The sequence below is a fragment of the Crinia signifera genome, chromosome 3 (assembly GCF_055691185.1).
Source record: "Crinia signifera chromosome 3, ASM5569118v1, whole genome shotgun sequence".
NCBI classification, from domain to species: Eukaryota; Metazoa; Chordata; class Amphibia; order Anura; family Myobatrachidae; genus Crinia; species Crinia signifera.
The window spans coordinates 331,155,878-331,175,818 of record NC_139219.1 but is presented as its reverse complement, the minus strand read 5'-3'; the positions used below and the strand labels follow the sequence as shown (position 1 = coordinate 331,175,818).

Genomic DNA, 19,941 nt, shown 5'->3' with positions numbered 1-19,941 from the left:
GATGGCGGCTCCAGGTCCTCCCGTCCTACAGAGAGCAGGTCTGACTGGTTCCACAGAGTTCTCTGCATCCTCCTTGTAGATAGGCCCCATGTGACTGGATTAGGGATACGGCTCTACTCCTTCCATCAGATGGCCGCTCCAGGTCCTCCCATCCCACAGAGGGCAGGTCTGACTGGTTCCAGAGTTCTCTGCGTCTCTTCCTCCTTGTAGATAGGCCCCATGTGACTGTATTAGGGATACGGCTCTGCTCTTTCCATCCGATGGCAGCTCCAGGTCCCCCCATCCCACAGAGAGCAGGTCTGACTGGTTCCACAGAGTTCTCTGCATCCTCCTTGTAGATAGGTCCCATGTGACTGTATTAGGGATCCGGCTCTGCTCCTTCCATCAGATGGCGGCTCCAGGTCCCCCCCATCCCACAGAGAGCAGGTCTGACTGGTTCCACAGAGTTCTCTGCATCCTCCTTGTAGATAGGCCCCATGTGACTGTATTAGGGATACGGCTCTGCTCTTTCCATCCGATGGCAGCTCCAGGTCCTCCCATCCCACAGAATGATTCCTCACGACTAAACAAGGCCGGAGCTGTAATACCTAACCGTACAGAGAGCATGGTATATCCACAGATTTCGGGATGCCAATTCCAGGATCACTATACCAGGATTTTGAGCATTTTGTTGCCAGCATTTCAGGCCCGGGATTGGAACCTCTAATCCCAAAATTTCAGGATTGAAATGCGCATTCCATCCCATACTGCTGGGTAGCGTTGAACACCAGCCAGCGCACAGCTCAGGCGCTGCCTGGAAAACATGCTCTGCGCAGCGTGATGTTAGAGGCACGCCATGTGTCCCCTGCTTCTTCCCGCCCTCTCCACTGCCTCCTGCCCGCTACGCCGCCTGGAGGCCAATTTCAGGACTGGTATTTAATATTGGGATTGGCCACCCTTCACGGAATGCAGTGAGAACACTGGCGGTCTGACTAGATTGTGACTGCAGTATACATTTAGTCTGGTGATAGCGCATTTAAGCCAAACATGCAGAATGTAGATGTAAATGTCCTCTTCCAGCCTCAGCCAAGCATAAGGCCACGAGTACATCTGCAGCATTTCTCATTAATGGCTTTGCTGTGTTGGCACAAGAGCTGACACTTCATATCTAGAGGTTTTCTGCAGATCAATATATCCTGTGAAGAATGATACAGATAACCCACATGGACAATGATCTGTAGGTTTCTCCTATTGGGTTACAGACTATAAGTAAGCATTAATTTTTATTTTCTGGGATGCTGCAGCTGGATTTACAATAGATGACAGGGTTTCGGCTCTGTTTAGGCCAATAGGTAGGGAATGATCGTATGTGGTAGATAATGAGCTGTAGTGTGAGGCCTGGCGGGGGGGGGGGGGGTCATTAATAGGTGGCCGAATCTCTGGAAACACTGGTTTCACATTGTGATTAATGATAAATAGACTCTTGACACACAATGAAATGATTGGGAGCAAAGGTGGCTCCTGAGTCAGATGGCACCCAGGCAGGGAGCTTGGGGTATGGAGGTGGCAGCATCACCTGCTGGCTGACTGGTGGCACTGGGACAGGTTTATTAAAGTACAAGCTGCTTTATCACTTCACTAGCACTGGCCAATCAGCTCCTCTCTGTCATTTTTCAATCCCAGCCTGCAATTTAACAGTTAAAAGCTGATTGGCCGGTGATGAAGTACCGGCCCCTCTATAACTTCACCGAGCTTAATACATGTGCCCCTCAGTCTCTGGAGGGTTATTTTGAGTGATGACAGATAGACATGCGGCAGCGTGAAGCACAACAGGTTGCTACGGCAATAATGGACAATTGCCGCATCAGGGAAACATTTCTGCTTGGAATAAACCATGTTGCAGCGTGAGGGGTGCCCCGGGATTTACACGGACATTTACCAGGGAGGTCAGTTGTTGTATTTTAGTGTGTCTAAGAAATGGGGGCCGAATGGGCAAAGGATGCATGGCAACCTTTTTCATGACCTATGGCCTGTCGACAAGTAGTGGTCAACCCAATGACTTGTCCTTCTTATAGTCGACCCTATGACCCATTCCCACGGGTGATATTCAGCGAGTGCTGACGGCACCAATTCTGCTTGTCGCACCCAAATGCACTGGGTTTAGTCATTTAAAGCCGCTGCATCAAGTGCTTAGAAATCCCGACTTCTCGTACATTCACTCGACACCTCAGAAAGCTGCACACAGATATAATGGGTACTGGATGGGGAAACGGAATGGTTCTAGTCAGATGTCCAAAAACAATTGAGTTTCCCTGCTTGGGTTTGATAGGACATGTCCCTATTGTTCGCCCCCCGCAGTGCAGGTCTGTTACCCAGGTGCACATTCCTCCGATCTGCTCTAACCTGTGAATCAGGCCTTTCACGCCAGCGTTCTTCCTCTGGTACCAAGGCAAGTCCCGGATTACGGCAACACACCGGCTGGTCCGAGAATCCAGATCAGGGAAAGTACACACATGGGTAACCGGGTCCGCTTCCAGGCCACATGGGCGGGAGACGGGTGACAGGCATGTAGGTGGGTCTGTAGTCCTGGCCTGCTATCACACAGGTTCCGGCTGAGTCCACAATCAGGGTTTATATAACCTGGACAAGGCATAGGGCATGCTGGTGGCATTCCTGGATGTGTATTATGTGAGGGACACACAATGGTGCCTATGCCAGAGATGGGGGTGACTGTGATATGTATTCTATCACCAGCTGCTTACAGCATGGCAGGAAGCAGTCTCTTGGCACAGCACAGTGAAGCAGCAGGGACTGGTGTTGGATGGCAGCGGAGGTGGCAATGGGCGCCAGGCAGGTTCATGGGCAAATAATAACGTCATCTAGGGGATTAGTATAAGAAACACCTGTGCTATGCGATAGGCATGTAAGTGAGTGGCGAGGAACCAAGGCAGATAACAGGAAAGATGAGCTGTATAATCAGCTGGGGACATAATCCAGGGCTCTCTGCAGTGCGCGGTGTAACGGTGACTGTAAGGGACGGAGCATTGCTGCGAGTTATAGTGCGGCTTCTGTACATGAACGTCTCCTCCAGACCATATTGTGTGACACTACATGAGCGTCTCCTCCAGACCATACTGTGTGACACTACCTGAGCGTCTCCTCCAGACCATACTGTGTGACACTACCTGAGCGTCTCCTCCAGACCATATCGTGTGACACTACATGAGCGTCTCCTCCAGACCATATTGTGTGACACTACATGAGCGTCTCCTCCAGACCATACTGTGTGACACCACATGAGCGTCTCCTCCAGACCATACTGTGTGACACTACATGAACGTCTCCTCCAGACCATAATGTGTGACACTACATGAGCGTCTCCTCCAGACCATACTGTGTGACACTACATGAGCGTCTCCTCCAGACCATACTGTGTGACACTACATGAGCGTCTCCTCCAGACCATAATGTGTGACAACTACATGAGCGTCTCCTCCAGACCATACTGTGTGACACTACATGAGCGTCTCCTCCAGACCATTAATGTGTGACACTACATGAGCGTCTCCTCCAGACCATACTGTGTGACACTACATGAGCGTCTCCTCCAGACCATACTGTGTGACACTACATGAGCGTCTCCTCCAGACCATAATGTGTGACAACTACATGAGCGTCTCCTCCAGACCATACTGTGTGACACTACATGAACGTCTCCTCCAGACCATACTGTGTGACACTACCTGAGCGTCTCCTCCAGACCATACTGTGTGACACTACATGAACGTCTCCTCCAGACCATAATGTGTGACACTACATGAGCGTCTCCTCCAGACCATACTGTGTGACACTACATGAACGTCTCCTCCAGACCATAATGTGTGACACTACATGAGCGTCTCCTCCAGACCATACTGTGTGACACTACATGAACGTCTCCTCCAGACCATAATGTGTGACACTACATGAGCGTCTCCTCCAGACCATACTGTGTGACACTACCTGAGCGTCTCCTCCAGACCATACTGTGTGACACTACCTGAGCGTCTCCTCCAGACCATACTGTGTGACACTACATGAACGTCTCCTCCAGACCATACTGTGTGACACTACCTGAGCGTCTCCTCCAGACCATAATGTGTGACACTACATGAGCGTCTCCTCCAGACCATACTGTGTGACACTACATGAACGTCTCCTCCAGACCATAATGTGTGACACTACATGAGCGTCTCCTCCAGACCATACTGTGTGACACTACATGAATGTCTCCTCCAGACCATAATGTGTGACACTACATGAGCGTCTCCTCCAGACCATACTGTGTGACACTACATGAGCGTCTCCTCCAGACCATACTGTGTGACACTACATGAATGTCTCCTCCAGACCATAATGTGTGACACTACATGAGCGTCTCCTCCAGACCATACTGTGTGACACTACATGAGCGTCTCCTCCAGACCATATTGTGTGACACTACATGAGCGTCTCCTCCAGACCATACTGTGTGACACTACATGAACGTCTCCTCCAGACCATACTGTGTGACACTACATGAACGTCTCCTCCAGACCATATTGTGTGACACTACATGAGCGTCTCCTCCAGACCATAATGTGTGACACTACATGAGCGTCTCCTCCAGACCATACTGTGTGACACTACCTGAGCCTCTCCTCCAGACCATACTGTGTGACACTACCTGAACGTCTCCTCAAGACCATACTGTGTGACACTACATGAACGTCTCCTCCAGACCATATTGTGTGACACTACATGAGCGTGATCTATTCCAGGCATCTATATTATTTATCGCTGGTGTAAACGTGATTGTTTGATGGTGGGCGCAGTACTGGATCGATCTCTTTAGAGCAGAGGGATGCCAGCCTGCCCACCCACAATGGGCACAAGCATCTGCTGGTGTATGGGTGGTGGGTGAGCTGCACCGTGATTGCTCAGACTGCATGACTGTCTGTACACTGGAGGTACGTATTCACAGGGTGCTGCAAGATTACAACTCCAGCAGGAAGCCGGCAGCCTGATTGCTGACAGAGAGGCCCTGGCCAACCTCCAGCTGCTGCAGCGTAGGTTCTAAGCTACCCTGCAGCATGCGGATGGGGCTCTGCCACCCGCAGAGCCCCTGCCATCGCCTGCAGAGCCTTAAGCTAAGACAGTAAAGTCTCATGGGAAAGCGCGCAGGGTGCCTGGCCTGTATTGTCCTCCCTCATCGGTGACTGAGCCTCATTACCATGTGTTACATTAAGGCCACATGGGGTTCTGTATGTGTTGGCAGAGTCATTACTGCTTAGTAACTAGTTTCATTCTAAGATTCCAGAAGAAGCCACTTCTCTGTTCCTATAGAAATGTGTGTGTGCGTATGATATATATCTCTCTCATGCCATACATATATAACACCCAGTGTACAGCGCGAGCCTAGTGCCAGCCCCATGTAGTATAATATGTGGATCAGGATGGCGGCGGGAATGTTTGCTCTGTGTGCTAATCCTTTATGTAAGCATCTGATCTGTAACATTTACTATTGTATGTCTCATTGTGCAGCACCGAATCACCAGCACATTCCCAACTGGGTGTGGATCGCAGCCGGCCTGCTGAACTTCACCGCGTATACACTAGGTGAGCGTCTGTGGGGCCGTGTGTGCGGCCGGGTACTATGTATATGTAAGACCGCTTCGTGTCCACCTCCTGTAAGATGAATTCTAGAAGATGACCAGTAATAGACCGCGCTGTGGCACCTGACAAGCCGCCATACACTCGCCCGCCATACACTATGTGCCATTTATACCCTTAGTCACATGTGTAGGTGTTACTAGGCCGGCACAAATCTCTGCCTTCATCAAGCTGGTTACACTCTGGCGCGATCAGACCAATTTCATAAGGCAACTCCCACGTTCGCTAGCGGCGGGTGCTCTGATGGGATGTGAATCGGACCCAGCAATATCACTAGCACCCTTGTCTATACTTAAGGTGGAACGTGACCATTCCATCCTCCTTAAACCCGTTCCGGTGTGTACATGCAATCTGGGCTCAAGGTCGTCCGTCTGATGTCAGAACGAGTGTCTGACGCTCCAGTGTGGAGCCATAAAGCTATAAGCAGGGGTCAGTTGGCATGTCCCAGTCATGTGATTGCTGAAGCCCCTCCCCCTCACCACCCTTGCAACCATGTTATCTACTGGAAGATGTGAGGCGCATGCTTAGGGTGCCCGTACACAGTGCGTTATCGCCGTACGATGCGCGCTCCCGCAGCCATCTCATCCCACAGTACAGAAAGTATATGCTGCACATACTATTTGTATTGCCCTTGCATCGCATGCATCTAGCCCATAATGGGTGGGATCACCGCACCGTGTATGGGCACCTTGCGTTGTAAGGGGTGAAGCATAAACTGTGGTTATGGTAATACAGGTATTTAGGGGATCTTATAACCTAAGACTACACAATAGCGTGTCTCTTGCATGCAGACAGGCTCTCTATGCATACTCCTATTGTGCTTTCCCGAGCCTCAGTATTGTGCATGGAAACTCATTGCTATTTCTTTGCAGATGGTGTAGACGGCAAGCAAGCCCGCAGGACCAACTCCAGCACGCCGCTGGGGGAGCTGTTTGACCACGGGCTGGACAGCTGGGCCTGCATATACTTCGTGGTGACCGTTTACTCCATCTTTGGCCGCGGGGATACGGGGGTCAGTGTCCTGGTTCTTTACCTCCTCCTGTGGGTGGTGCTGTTCTCCTTCATCCTGTCTCACTGGGAGAAATATAACACTGGAATCCTCTTCCTGCCTTGGGGCTATGACCTGAGCCAAGTGGTAAGTGCCGCCTGGTGGAGACGCGTCCCTTGTGCTGATCACCGCCATGTCCCGCTAGTGTCAGGCTAACACAATGATCTCTGTTTCAGACCATTTCCTTTGTGTACCTGGTAACCGCTGTGGTTGGAGTTGAGGCCTGGTACAAACCTGTGGTCTTTAACATATTATACCGTGATCTATTCACTACGATGATTGTCGGTAAGACCCTCTCTGTACATAATGCAGTCCGTGTAATTCTGTCTGTAGACTGTGCCCAGCAATCGGACGGTTTCCTGTGCCTCCGTTTGTCATGGGCCTACTGTATTTCTGTCCCCAGGGCCCTACTAGAATTTGTGTGATGATCACGTGTCCTTAGCGTGTTTGAGGTTACAGGTCCCACTGGCCCTTAGCACAAAAGGCACTAAACTATGTTCCGGACATGGATCTAAAGTAAAATGATTTATGTAGGATTGTGTATCACATAGTAGTATTTCCAGCTGCAATGGATTTATTCATGTTGATTACTTTCTTTTCAGTAGTCTACAGCAGTGGTTCTCAACCTTGGTCCTCAGGGACCCCCAACAGTGCACATTTTTGTATATAGGCTATGATATAGGCTTATGTATGATGTATTCTGATAGTGAAGGTGGAGAACATCTGTATTGATACACTGACTTTGTCCTGCAGGTTGTGCTCTGTCAATCACCCTTCCGATGAGTCTCTACAATGTTATCAAGTAAGTTTATGAATGAAGTCTTTCGAATGTACGGGGCAGTCAGTACACAGAGGGACAAATGTATTAATAATGCAGTAACCAATCTGCTCCTAACTGCCATGGAACAGGCCAGGTTTTGAAAAATAACAGTTATGAGCTGATTGGCTCATAACAGTCATTACACTTTTGCTTAATCCAGGGGTTCCCAAACTTTTTTGAATCACAGCACCCTAGTGTATCGGAATTTTTTCGCGGCACCCCTAGGCCCAAAAACAATGAATTAGATTGGGTTTATATGCGATTCTTAGGGTCAGTTATGTGCTAAAGGGCAGGATTTGCTTCTGTTTGTACACATATTATGATTGGCAGCCACCAGCATTGGTTTTGTCAATAAATAATTAACCATAAATAAATTGAATTGGTCCTGAACCACCAACCTGGGGCACCCCTGCAAGTGTCCCGAGGCACCCCAGGGAGCCACGGCACACAGTTTGGGAACCACTGGCTTAATCACTTGTCCAGGCTTAATACATCTGCCCCAGAGCCTGAGGGTGCGGTAAGGCTAAGGGTGCAAAAGGCTGCCACGAATAAACCCCAACATTGCATTTATACAGAGAGCTGTACTCTCACCTTTAGCTGTGTCTCCAGGAGATGAGAACGGCCTGTTAGGTGTGTGTGCGTGTAGATCTGCCATCTCTACTCAATATTGCTTCATCATTTCCTTTCGTTTCTAGGGCCTATCGCAATAACACTCTGAAACAAAAGACTTTCTACGAGTCCATGCTCCCACTCATCTCCCCCGTGCTGCTGTTTATACTCTCCACCCTCTGGATCTTCGCCTCCCCCAACCAGATCCTGGAGGCTCACCCTCGCCTCTTCTACTTCATGGTGGGAACGACGTTTGCTAATATTACAGTAAGTCGCCATTTGGTAGTGTGTTGGTGGTTCTTATCCAGCCTGTTTGCCAGTTTGTGTACTGGAATTGCAAAAGCTGTTTTGGATTCGCTGCACAGTCGCCGTGTTCCACAGGGCTGGAGGAGCCTTTGCTGCCAGCCCTCGCTGTGCCCGTATTCAATGCCGCAGAGGCTTGCTGCCCCTGACGGCGATTGAGCCGGGGGACAGTGGCAGGCAGGGAAATGGAAGTCTGTATGTAGGGGGGGGGGGGGGGGGGGGGCGGACTCCCCGGGACCCAGGCAGCACAAGCTGCCCCCCAGGAGAGCTAGCAGGGGACCAGGTAGGGAGCCGCTAGCACTGCTCCCGTTCGTGCATATGTAATCGGGAGCAGTGAATATGTAATGAGCGGCTCTCGGCCCCTGCTGGCTGTTATGTGTAAAAAATATATATATATATATATATAATAATAATTTTTAAATTAAATATATATTCATGTGCTGTAAGCACATTAATAAAAATAGCATGCCCCTTCACATAATAAAATGATTTTTTTGACACCAAAAAAAAACAAAAAACTTTTATTTTAAAAGATCACATTCCAGTTCACCACAAAAAGATGGCGATTGCTACACGGTGACATACGGCGAAAATCACTTAGAAAGCAATTCGCCATCTGATCATTGAATACGCTCACGGCGAATCACATTGAAAAACCAATTGAAAAAAAAACAGCGAATTGCAGAGACTATCAGACGGTGAATTGTCCGTCATTCACTGTCTCGCCGTCTGCGAATATTGCGCATTGAATGGGGTGATTCACTTTTTCAGTAAAAAGATTCACCTTAGAGCATGAAAATAGCGCACATTCGCCGTAGAACATGGCGAATCAGCCTCATTGAATACTGCCCTTATTGTAGTGCTTAATAATGGATGCTGGGTACATAGAGACCACTAGGGGGCCACAGTTTGTGAATATCCCAGCTTCCTTTTGTGCTCTAGCATAAGAACATAGAATAAGTATTCTATATGTTGTAAACTTGTGCCCTATGTAGAATTAAAGGGGCTATTGCCTGATCTAAGGAAATGCCAGTCGCCTGGTCACTAGATACCAGCGGGCCCACAGAACCGCCCCGTGTAACGCTCCTACTCTTAGATCAGCTGTTGCCATCCTGTTTGCTGCGTCACTGCATCCAGTGCTTTCGCATTGTACTTACGTGTCTGCTGTTTGTGTTCCAGTGCCAGCTGATCGTGTGCCAGATGAGTAACACCAGATGTCAGCCTCTTAGTTGGCTCCTCTTCCCCCTGGCACTAGTGGTGCTGGTTGTGGTCTCCGGGTTTGCCAGCGAGGTAGAATCTCTGCTCCTGATTCTGATGACGGCACTTGTGACGTGTGCACACTTACACTACGGAGTAAGAGTGGTAAGTCCTGCACCCCGCTGCGCTTTACCGCCCGCCGCCTGTCCTCTCGGGTGAGAAACAGTAATACAGTGTGCAGAGGTTGCAGATGAAGGTACATACTGGTTATAGCAATCGCAGCCATTGTGAAGTACAAGCAGTTTCATAGGAACACAACGGCCACTGGCTGAAATCATTTCATCCTTTCGGATTGTTTGAATGTTGCGGAAATGCTGATAATTAGACGGTAAATCTGTTTGCCTACGTGTACAAGAGTCCAGTCATTAAATGCGTGATTCTCTCCCATCTCTTTCAGGTCTCCCAGTTGAGTAAACACTTCAACATTTTGCCTTTCTCACTTCAAAAACCCAACACTGACTGACTAGACGAGGAAGAGAAGATCAGCTTGCAGTCCGCGGAAGTGGTGTAATGTCTCCACTTCTGACCATTCGTCCATCACCACACAGGAAAGCGTCAGCCCACTGGGCCAACAGTCCCCTCTGCGGAGACACTGGAGGAACTGATGACACTGCTTTCCTGTAAACAGACCAACTGAATGTTTTTTGGACCGGCCTGACCCCCTTCCGCCTTCCCGATGTGCTCTTACGCACATCAGCTGTGCTGGGATTGTTCTCCAAAGGGACCTGCGCTGTTATACGCCAACAGAGTCCTTCTCCGAGACACTGGAGCACAATCAGCAATGAAGCTGTTTTACCGAGACCACGTGTGTGTGTGTGTGTGTCGTGCAAAACACATCGACCAACCCTTTTATTTCTTTTATACCTACGGATTATGGTAACATTTTAAGTTTGTCCTTGTAAAGATCATGTGATACTCGGTTATTCGAGAGCGTCGGCCATCTTTCCAACACCATCTTGTGTCAGATTTGGGTTTAGTGTCCAATTTCTCAGTGTCAGTAGCTTTTGGTGTGTCTTAAGCATAGGAAAAGGGACGCTTCCTCCGGCCGGTTCTTCCGGCACCTTCTGCTGACAGAGGAGTTTATGTCGGTATCTGGAAGGTTCCATGTCCGAGCCTCACTTCAGTCGGTACTAGGCTCCCCCCCCCCCTGTTTCAGGCTACGGTTGTCCCTGTGTCTGGTGCTAATTCTTAGTTGGTGGTGGGAAGGAATAGCATGCTGGTTTTCTTTGGTCATTCTGTCTTCTAGGGTTTTTTATGTTTGTGTATATATATTTTTTTTAATACATAAAGCCTTCTTCCCCGTACTTGAATGAAGAGTGTATCTAAACCCATTGCTTCTATTTGGACAGGGTACACTTGGAGGTAGCAAGTGCGGCCAAGTGGTATTGTAATGTAACGACGTTGCTCGGTATCGTTAACGTGACATCTGCGAATACTTCCTGTGGGAGCGTGCTTAGTGGCGGATTCTGATTTAAACCACGAGAAATACTTGTCCATTAATTCCCCTCATACCGATATGTACATTAGGTCTCGCATTTAATGGTTTTTTTTTTTTTAACTGTACGGATTTCATTCACACGTTTTACCTCCTGGGAGAGGACCTAATATAAGTCCTCTCGCCTGCAGAGATCTCTCATCATGGCCATCTGTAATTAATGGTACGCTCTGGGTTTTCTATGACTGGAATAATATGATTCCCCCCCCCCCCCTCCTGTCTGATTGTGACATTATCTATACCAGGGGTAGGACGCGCGCAGCCCTCTGAGCTGCAGCGGAACTACACATCCCAGCATACCCCACGGCAGTTTTGCTGTTGGAGCATGCTGAATCTGTGGCAAGGCATGCTGGGATGCGTAGTTCCACAGCTGCAGGAGTGCCACGTGCCTGCTCTCTCGACAGACAGTAGTGTATTCATGTATGTAGTATTTAAGTATTATTTTAGGTTTGTACATGAGGGACTGTCATGTAATGATGTGTTAAATGTGAAATGTGTGCATTAACTGGCATTTTTTTATTGTTTTATTTCTAAATGGAACAAGAAGTGTAAATATATTTGATGAATATACATATGTAGGATAAACAATTGCATATCTTTCACACGGTGTAACTGTGTGTGGCCTTGTTGTGGCAGACTCTGCGTAAGGTGCATCATGTAAGTTATCTGTGGCCTGATTTGTATTAGATGTGCCATAACCCTTTATCTGTGCTAGTGTTTCTGTATGATTGTGATGTCATTAATATATGGATTCTTTCTGAGGAAATCTCTGATGTCACTTTATTGGCTTTATACTTGGACGCGATCAGTGCAATCTGCTGCTACGGAGGAAATATTCCCGCGCCTGTCACTGCTGGGTATTGTGTATTTCCCGGGTCTAGGAATGCCCGCTACACACTAACATCTGAAATATTCCCGTGCCTGTCACTGCTGGGTATTGTGTATTTCCCGGGTCTAGGAATGCCCGCTACACACTAACATCTGAAATATTCCCGCGCCTGTCACTGCTGGGTATTGTGTATTTCCTCTACCTCATCCCTGGCAGCCAAACACTGGGTTCCTCCTTACTGGGCAGTACTCATGGAAAGGAAAAAAAGACCTCCTTCTTGTATATAAACGCCCCTTTCTCCTCCCTTCAGTGTCTTTTTTTCCTTTCCATGGGCAGTAAGCAGGTACCCCGTGAAGCGTGCTATAAGTATTGGATTCCCCCGTGTACCTCTTAGATTCGGGGAAGGGAGAGCGAAGGCGGCCTCCAACGGGCAGGGAGCCCGGGTGCTGGATGCCGTCAGAACGGCTGAACGGCGGCGTCCACAGGCGGCGTGGGTGCGCGCGGCAGCCTGGCCTCCGTTCATCCACTGGGAAAGGAGGCGGACGTCATCGGCGGGCGCTAGCGTCACAGGGACGCGACGGCGCCCTGGACGCGGGAGAATGACGCGGACGTCAGTGACGCGGCAGCCGGCGTATAAGGCGGAAGTGCCTATGCGCGCGGCTGCTGTGTAGTCCTTGGCAGGCTGTACGGACGTCTTCCTGGATCCCTCTTATTGCATTACCGCTGTGATTACACTACCGCTGTGATTACATTACCGCTGTGAGTACATTACCGCTGTGATTACATTACCAGAAGCATTCATCATATGGCAACTGTGAGTAACCTGCACATAGATAAGAAAGCAGTTAATTTGGTCATTATGGCTCATGAGGGGTGTGTTCTTGTAGGACACCTCCTCTGATAGGAGCAAGTGGCAGCATCTTTATAATCTTCAAGCGCCCGTCTGATACCATGGATGAAGACAAACGGCCTAGCACTAAAAAATCGGGGTAAGGACCATGTTTTTTCTTGCCTTAGAAGCTGGATTGTTTTTTGGTTTTTTGGTTTTTTCTATTATTATACTTAAAGTGTGATATTATGTGCCTAGGTCCGAAGCGAGCAAGGACAGCACAAAAACTAAGCACAGGAGAGTTCACACTTCTAAATGTGCGAAGTGTGACGAGATTGCCGGAGGGCTATAAGGAGGATGTCTGTGAAGCCTGTAAAAATCCTCAAATGTTTTCACCTGGCCAAATGGCAGGCCTAGTGGAGATGCTGAGTACAGCATTATCCGGGAAGTTTGTAACCAAGGAGGACTTGGCTAAACTAAGCACCAAAAGGAAGCATGCTGTGCTATCAGACTCTGAGGATTCTCAGGCTGGGCCAGCAGAAGGGCCATCTACGGGCCTGCAGGACATAGATCCTGATGATGATCCGCAGGATAAGACGGATATGGACTATAACCCAGTAATGGTGGAAAACCTACTGGAGTTAATACATAAATCATTAAAGATTGAGGATCAACAGGAAGACTTGAATTTACAGGAGCTTTTGTTCCAAGATAAAAAGAAGAAAGGGAAGAAATTCCCGCTTTCAGTTTCCCTTAAGGGAATCATCGAGGAGGAGTGGAAACACCCCGATAGGAGGGTGGCGGTTCCACCAAAAATTAACCGGATGTATCCTTTTGATCAGGCTCAGGTGTCAGCATGGGAGGAGCTGCCTAAGATCGACGCAGCTATAACACGGATATCAAGGAAGACGACGCTGCCTCTCGAGGAGGCAAACGTATTTAAGGACCCAATGGAGAGACGCATTGAGCTGGGTCTCAGAAAGCAACACCTGATTTCGGGAGCAGCTCTTAGACCATCGGCAGCAATGGCGGTGACATCCCGGGTCCTTAGAAGTTGGTGTCAACAACTTGAGGGCGATATGCTAGACGGCATACGGAGGTCAGACTTGATAAAGTCCATTCAGGACATTCAGCTGGCGGTGGAGTTTCTGTGCGAGGCTTCAGTGGATGCCGTGAAACTAGCAGCCCGGTCTACGGCCACGGCAGCAGTAATCAGGAGAGCACTCTGGCTTAAGCCATGGGCGGCAGATGTACAATCAAAAAATAAACTCCTGTCTCTGCCTTTTCAGGGCAGCTACTTGTTCGGTAAGCAACTGGACGAAATCATATCAAAGATATCAGGTGGAAAGTCGGTCTGGCTACCACAAGAGAAGGCTACAAGGAAGCCAGTGTCGACCAGGCCGTTCAGATACCAAGTACAGGATTTCAAGGACGCCAGAGCATACAGACCAGGAAGGAGTTACAGGAGGACTCCCTGGCAATCGAGGGGTAATTTTCGTGCCCAAAGAGGCAGGGAAGGAAGATTCCCCTCAAAGAGAGAGCAGCAATGACGACGAGCCAATTGCTGTGGGAGCCAGGTTGTTGCAGTATTACCACGCCTGGGAAGAGACTACCACAGACAAATGGGTGCTAGAAGTAATACAAACAGGATACAAGATCGAGTTTTTTAAAAAACCAGGGTCATTCTTCACAGAATCCCCTGTCCCACGCAATCAAGAGGAAAGAATAGCATTGATGACAAGTCTAGAGGAAATGCGAAGGCAAAAAGTAGTGGTAAAGGTACAGGAAGATCAGAGAGGGACAGGATGGTATTCGAGATTCTTCATAGTCAGAAAAGCGTCCGGAGGATTCCGGACCATCCTGGATCTCAGAAGGTTGAACCGGTATGTAGAGACGAAACCATTCAAGATGGTGTCTGTGAAGTCCATACTACCGGACATCAAAAAAGGATCCTTTATGACATCAGTGGACATAAAGGACGCATACCAACACGTACCGATCTTTCTGGGACACCAGAAATTTCTAAGATTCTCAATAGGGGGATCGGATTACCAGTTTGTAGCCCTCCCATTCGGGCTATCAACGTCCCCCAGGACCTTTTCGAAAGTACTGGTAGTGATAATCGCGAGATTGAGACAGGAAGGTATCACTATATGGCCATACCTCGACGATCTGCTGATCATGGCAAATTCAGAACAGGAAGCAGAACGACACACAGAAAGAGCCCTGAGGTGCCTAGAGCAACACGGATGGCTGGTCAACAGAAAGAAGAGCCAACTAAAGCCAACCAAGGTGATAAAATATCTAGGGGCTTTAATAGACTCACACAAAATGAGGGTCGCGTTAACGCCCGAAAGAAGGACAAGGATAATACAGAAGACTGCGGTACTGATACCAAGGACCATTGTGTCAGCAGGACAATGTATGGAAATACTGGGGCTAATGTCAGCAGCGCTAGAGATGGTACCGTGGGCTCGATTTCACCTCAGAAAACTGCAAGGATGTTTCCTATCCCAGTGGAATGGGGATGGAAAGAACTTGTCACAAAGGATTCTACTATCAAAAAGGGCCAAGGAAGACCTGCGATGGTGGCAGGACAGCGGCAGGTTGGCCGAAGGCAAATCATTCGACCAAGCCAGGCAGGTAGTGATTACAACCGACGCCAGCAGTACAGGCTGGGGAGCGGTATGTGGAGCAGATACGGCTCAAGGCGAGTGGTCGGAGTACTGGAGAGAAAAGCACTCGAACCTAAGAGAAATGCGAGCAGTAGTCCTGGCATGCAAGTACTTTCAGGACAAGCTCATGGAATCAGAGGTGGTCGTCCGGACGGACAATCAAGCAGTGGTTTCATACATCAACCATCAAGGGGGGACAAGGAGCCGAACGATGATGAAGGAGGTATCAGAGCTGTTAGAATGGGCCGAACTAAGGGTAGTAAACTTGCTAGCAGTACATCTAGCAGGAAGAGAGAATGTGACGGCAGACAGGCTAAGCAGACACATGTGCAGGCCAGGAGAATGGAAACTCAACGAGGAAGTATTCCAAACATTGGTGACCAGGTGGGGCACACCACAGGTGGACCTCATGGCAACATCTCAGAACAATCAGGTGCCAACATTTTTTTCCAGATTTCGGGACCCCCGGGCAGCACAGACAGATGCACTGACATCCAAATGGGACATGGAGATAGCTTACGTATTTCCGCCAATTCCAATAGTTGCCCGGGTGCTAAGAAAAATACAGAGGGAGAAAGCAAGGGTGATAGCGATACTCCCCTTCTGGCCACGCAGGGCATGGTTCGCAAAGCTATTACAGCTGGCAGTGGACGGCCCAATAAGACTCCCGGACAGGGCAGACCTGCTGTCTCAAGGGGTGATAACTCAACGGCAGCCTCCATCATGGCAATTGACGGCGTGGCTGCTGAGTCCGAGACACTGAGGAGCAAGGGGTTTTCACGAAAGGTCATAACAACCCTACTTAAAGCCAGGAAACAGTCGACATCAAGCGTCTACTATAAAACGTGGAAAAAATTCAGGATCTGGTGTTTGGAAAACCACAGTCCACCAAAGAGTATTCCCTCAATATTAGCTTTTCTGCAAGCCGGGCTAGAGAAAGGTCTGGCTACCAATTCATTGAAGGTACAGATTGCGGCGTTGGGGGCCATGCTGGACATGGAAGTGGCCAATAACAAATACGTCAAAAGGTTTGTACAGGCCGCAGGCAAGATTAGGCCAAGGATTAGGCAACCCATAGCGCCTTGGGACCTCAATTTGGTCCTAGGGGCGCTCATGGAGCCTCCATTCGAGCCCTTACAGGACATTTCAGTAAAGCTACTTTCGTGGAAGGTTGCTTTTCTTGTTGCAATTACCTCTGCAAGGAGGGTCTCGGAGATACAAGCATTATGGGCAGAAGAGCCATATATGAACTTCTTCGAGGATAAGGTGGTGCTTCGCACCAATCCGCTGTTCCTTCCTAAGATGGTCTCTGACTTCCATATTAATAGAGAAATCATACTACCTTCCTTGTGTGCAAAACCAAGCAATGCAAGAGAAGAGAAACTGAATAAACTGGATTTGGTCAGAGCTCTCAAAATTTATGTGCAGCGGTCAGGAACGTGGCGAAAGACGAAGAACCTGTTCGTTCTTACTGAAGGAAGTAGGATAGGACAGAGAGCCTCCAAGGATACGATTGCGAGGTGGATCAAAAGCTGCATCCAAAAAGCATATGAGGTAAAAGGGCAAACCCTTCCTCCAGGATTGAAAGCCCACTCTACCAGGGCTATCGCCACATCGTGGGCAGAGAAGGGATCTGCCTCGATAGATGACTTGTGCAAAGCAGCAGGTTGGGCCTCGGCCCACACTTTCTCCAAGCATTACAGAGTGGACGTCTGGTCCTCAGCAGATGCGAAATTTGGGAGAAAGGTGCTCAGTGCCGCGGTGGCATGAGCAAAAGGAGTGAAGAAGTTCGTTTCGTCAGTTATGAAGACGAACAGGCGGATGCCTGATATCCTTAGTTATGGTTTGTAGCCCGCCCGTGAGTATGGACTGCTGGGGCATTACCCAGTGTTTGGCTGCCAGGGATGAGGTAGAGGAAATATCAGATTTTTACCTGATAATGTGTTTTCCTCTACTCATCCCTGGCAGCATATATTCCCTACCCTATTGCTAAATGCGTGATTAATGATCTGTGTTTTGTATTGAAGCTTGAGAAAATGAAGACACTGAAGGGAGGAGAAAGGGGCGTTTATATACAAGAAGGAGGTCTTTTTTTCCTTTCCATGAGTACTGCCCAGTAAGGAGGAACCCAGTGTTTGGCTGCCAGGGATGAGTAGAGGAAAACACATTATCAGGTAAAAATCTGATATTTCCCGGGTCTAGGAATGCCTGCTACACACTAACATCTGAAATATTCCCGCGCCTGTCACTGCTGGGTATTGTGTATTTCCCGGGTCTAGCAATGCCCGCTACACACTAACATCTGAAATATTCCCGCGCCTGTCACTGCTGGGTATTGTGTATTTCCCGGCTCTAGCAATGCCCGCTACACACTAACAATCTGAAATATTCCCGCGCCTGTCACTGCTGGGTATTGTGTATTTCCCGGTTCTAGGAATGCCTGCTACACACTTACATCTGAAATATTCCCGCGCCTGTCACTGCTGGGTATTGTGTATTTCCCGGGTCTAGGAATGCCCGCTACACACTTACATCTGAAATATTCCCGCGCCTGTCACTGCTGGGTATTGTGTATTTCCCGGGTCTAGGAATGCCCGCTACACACTTACATCTGAAATATTCCCGCGCCTGTCACTGCTGGGTATTGTGTATTTCCCGGGTCTAGGAATGCCCGCTGCACACTAACATCTGAAATATTCCCGTGCCTGTCACTGCTGGGTATTGTGTATTTCCCGGGTCTAGCAATGCCAGCTACACACTTACATCTGAAATATTCCCGCGCCTGTCACTGCTGGGTATTGTGTATTTCCCGGGTCTAGGAATGCCCGCTACACACTTACATCTGAAATATTCCCGCGCCTGTCACTGCTGGGTATTGTGTATTTCCCGGGTCTAGGAATGCCCGCTACACACTTACATCTGAAATATTCCCGCGCCTGTCACTGCTGGGTATTGTGTATTTCCCGGGTCTAGGAATGCCCGCTACACACTAACATCTGAAATATTCCCGCGCCTGTCACTGCTGGGTATTGTGTATTTCCCGGGTCTAGCAATGCCCGCTACACGCTAACATCTGAAATATTCCCGCGCCTGTCACTGCTGGGTATTGTGTATTTCCCGGGTCTAGGAATGCCCGCTACACACTAACATCTGAAATATTCCCGCGCCTGTCACTGCTGGGTATTGTGTATTTCCCGGGTCTAGGAATGCCCGCTACACACTAACATCTGAAATATTCCTGCGCCTGTCACTGCTGGGTATTGTGTATTTCCCGGGTCTAGCAATGCCCGCTACACACTAACATCTGAAACTGCTAAAAACAATTATAAGCTGTCTGCGTATCTAAGTCTGCGTGAGTGAAGTGTAAGGCAGGGGTGGCAAAACCAGTCTTGGAGATCCACGTCTTCCAGACCACCTAGCTGGTGCAAAGGTGTAGTACAGGCATTCCCAACCACGGTCCTCAAGGCACACCAACAGTGCAGGTTTTAGTGATATCCAGGCTTCAGCACAGATGGTTTAATCAGAATCCCTCAGATACTAATTAAGTCACCTGTGCTCATGCCTGGATATCTACAAAACCTGCACTGTTGGTGTGCCTTGAGGACTGTGGTTGGGAATGCCTGGTGTAGTAATTACTAACTGTCACATTTCCCAGATCACCTATCTGGTGCACAGGTGTAGTCACGACTAACTGTCATATTGCCCAGATCACCTAGCTGATGCACAAGTTCAGTCATTACTAAATCTCACATTACCCAGATCACCTAGCTGAAGCACAGGTGTAGTCATTACTGTCACATTTCCCAGGTCACCTATCTGGTGCACAGGTGTAGTCACGACTAACTGTCATATTGCCCAGATCACCTAGCTGATGCACAAGTTCAGTCATTACTAAATCTCACATTACCCAGATCACCTAGCTGAAGCACAGGTGTAGTCATTACTGTCACATTTCCCAGGTCACCTAGCTGGTGCAAAGGTGTAGTAATTACTAACCGTCACATTTCCCAGATCACCTAGCTGGTGCAAAGGTGTAGTAATTACTAACCGTCACATTTCCCAGATCACCTAGCTGGTGCAAAGGTGTAGTAATTACTAACCGTCACATTTCCCAGATCACCTATCTGGTGCACAGGTGTAGTCACGACTAACTGTCATATTGCCCAGATCACCTAGCTGGTGCACAAGTTCAGTCATTACTAAATCTCACATTACCCAGATCACCTAGCTGAAGCACAGGTGAAGTCATTACTGTCACATTTCCCAGGTCACCTAGCTGGTGCACATTACTAACGGTCACATTTCCCAGGTCATCTAGCTGAAGCACAGGTGTAGTTATGACTAACTGTCACATTTTCCAGATCACCTAACTGGTGCACAGGTGCAGTCATTACTAAATCTCACAT

General features: G+C 48.7%; 1 protein-coding gene across 2 annotated transcripts in view; it reads left to right on the top strand.

Annotated features, from left to right (window-relative positions):
• SELENOI (selenoprotein I) overlaps positions 1 to 11,968 on the top strand; it is a 37,057-nt gene extending 25,089 nt beyond the window's left edge. The window contains exons 4-10 of one of the 2 annotated variants that reach the window (XM_083178887.1): positions 5,542 to 5,616; positions 6,543 to 6,805; positions 6,895 to 7,003; positions 7,472 to 7,520; positions 8,234 to 8,414; positions 9,630 to 9,812; positions 10,105 to 11,968. In XM_083178887.1, the coding sequence (XP_083035013.1) occupies positions 5,542 to 5,616; positions 6,543 to 6,805; positions 6,895 to 7,003; positions 7,472 to 7,520; positions 8,234 to 8,414; positions 9,630 to 9,812; positions 10,105 to 10,218 (974 nt within the window). In that variant the 3' untranslated portion in view covers positions 10,219 to 11,968. The remainder of the gene's footprint in view (positions 1 to 5,541; positions 5,617 to 6,542; positions 6,806 to 6,894; positions 7,004 to 7,471; positions 7,521 to 8,233; positions 8,415 to 9,629; positions 9,813 to 10,104) is intronic. The other variant, XM_083178888.1, reaches the window with a different exon arrangement.
• The last annotated feature ends 7,973 nt before the right edge of the window (positions 11,969 to 19,941 follow it).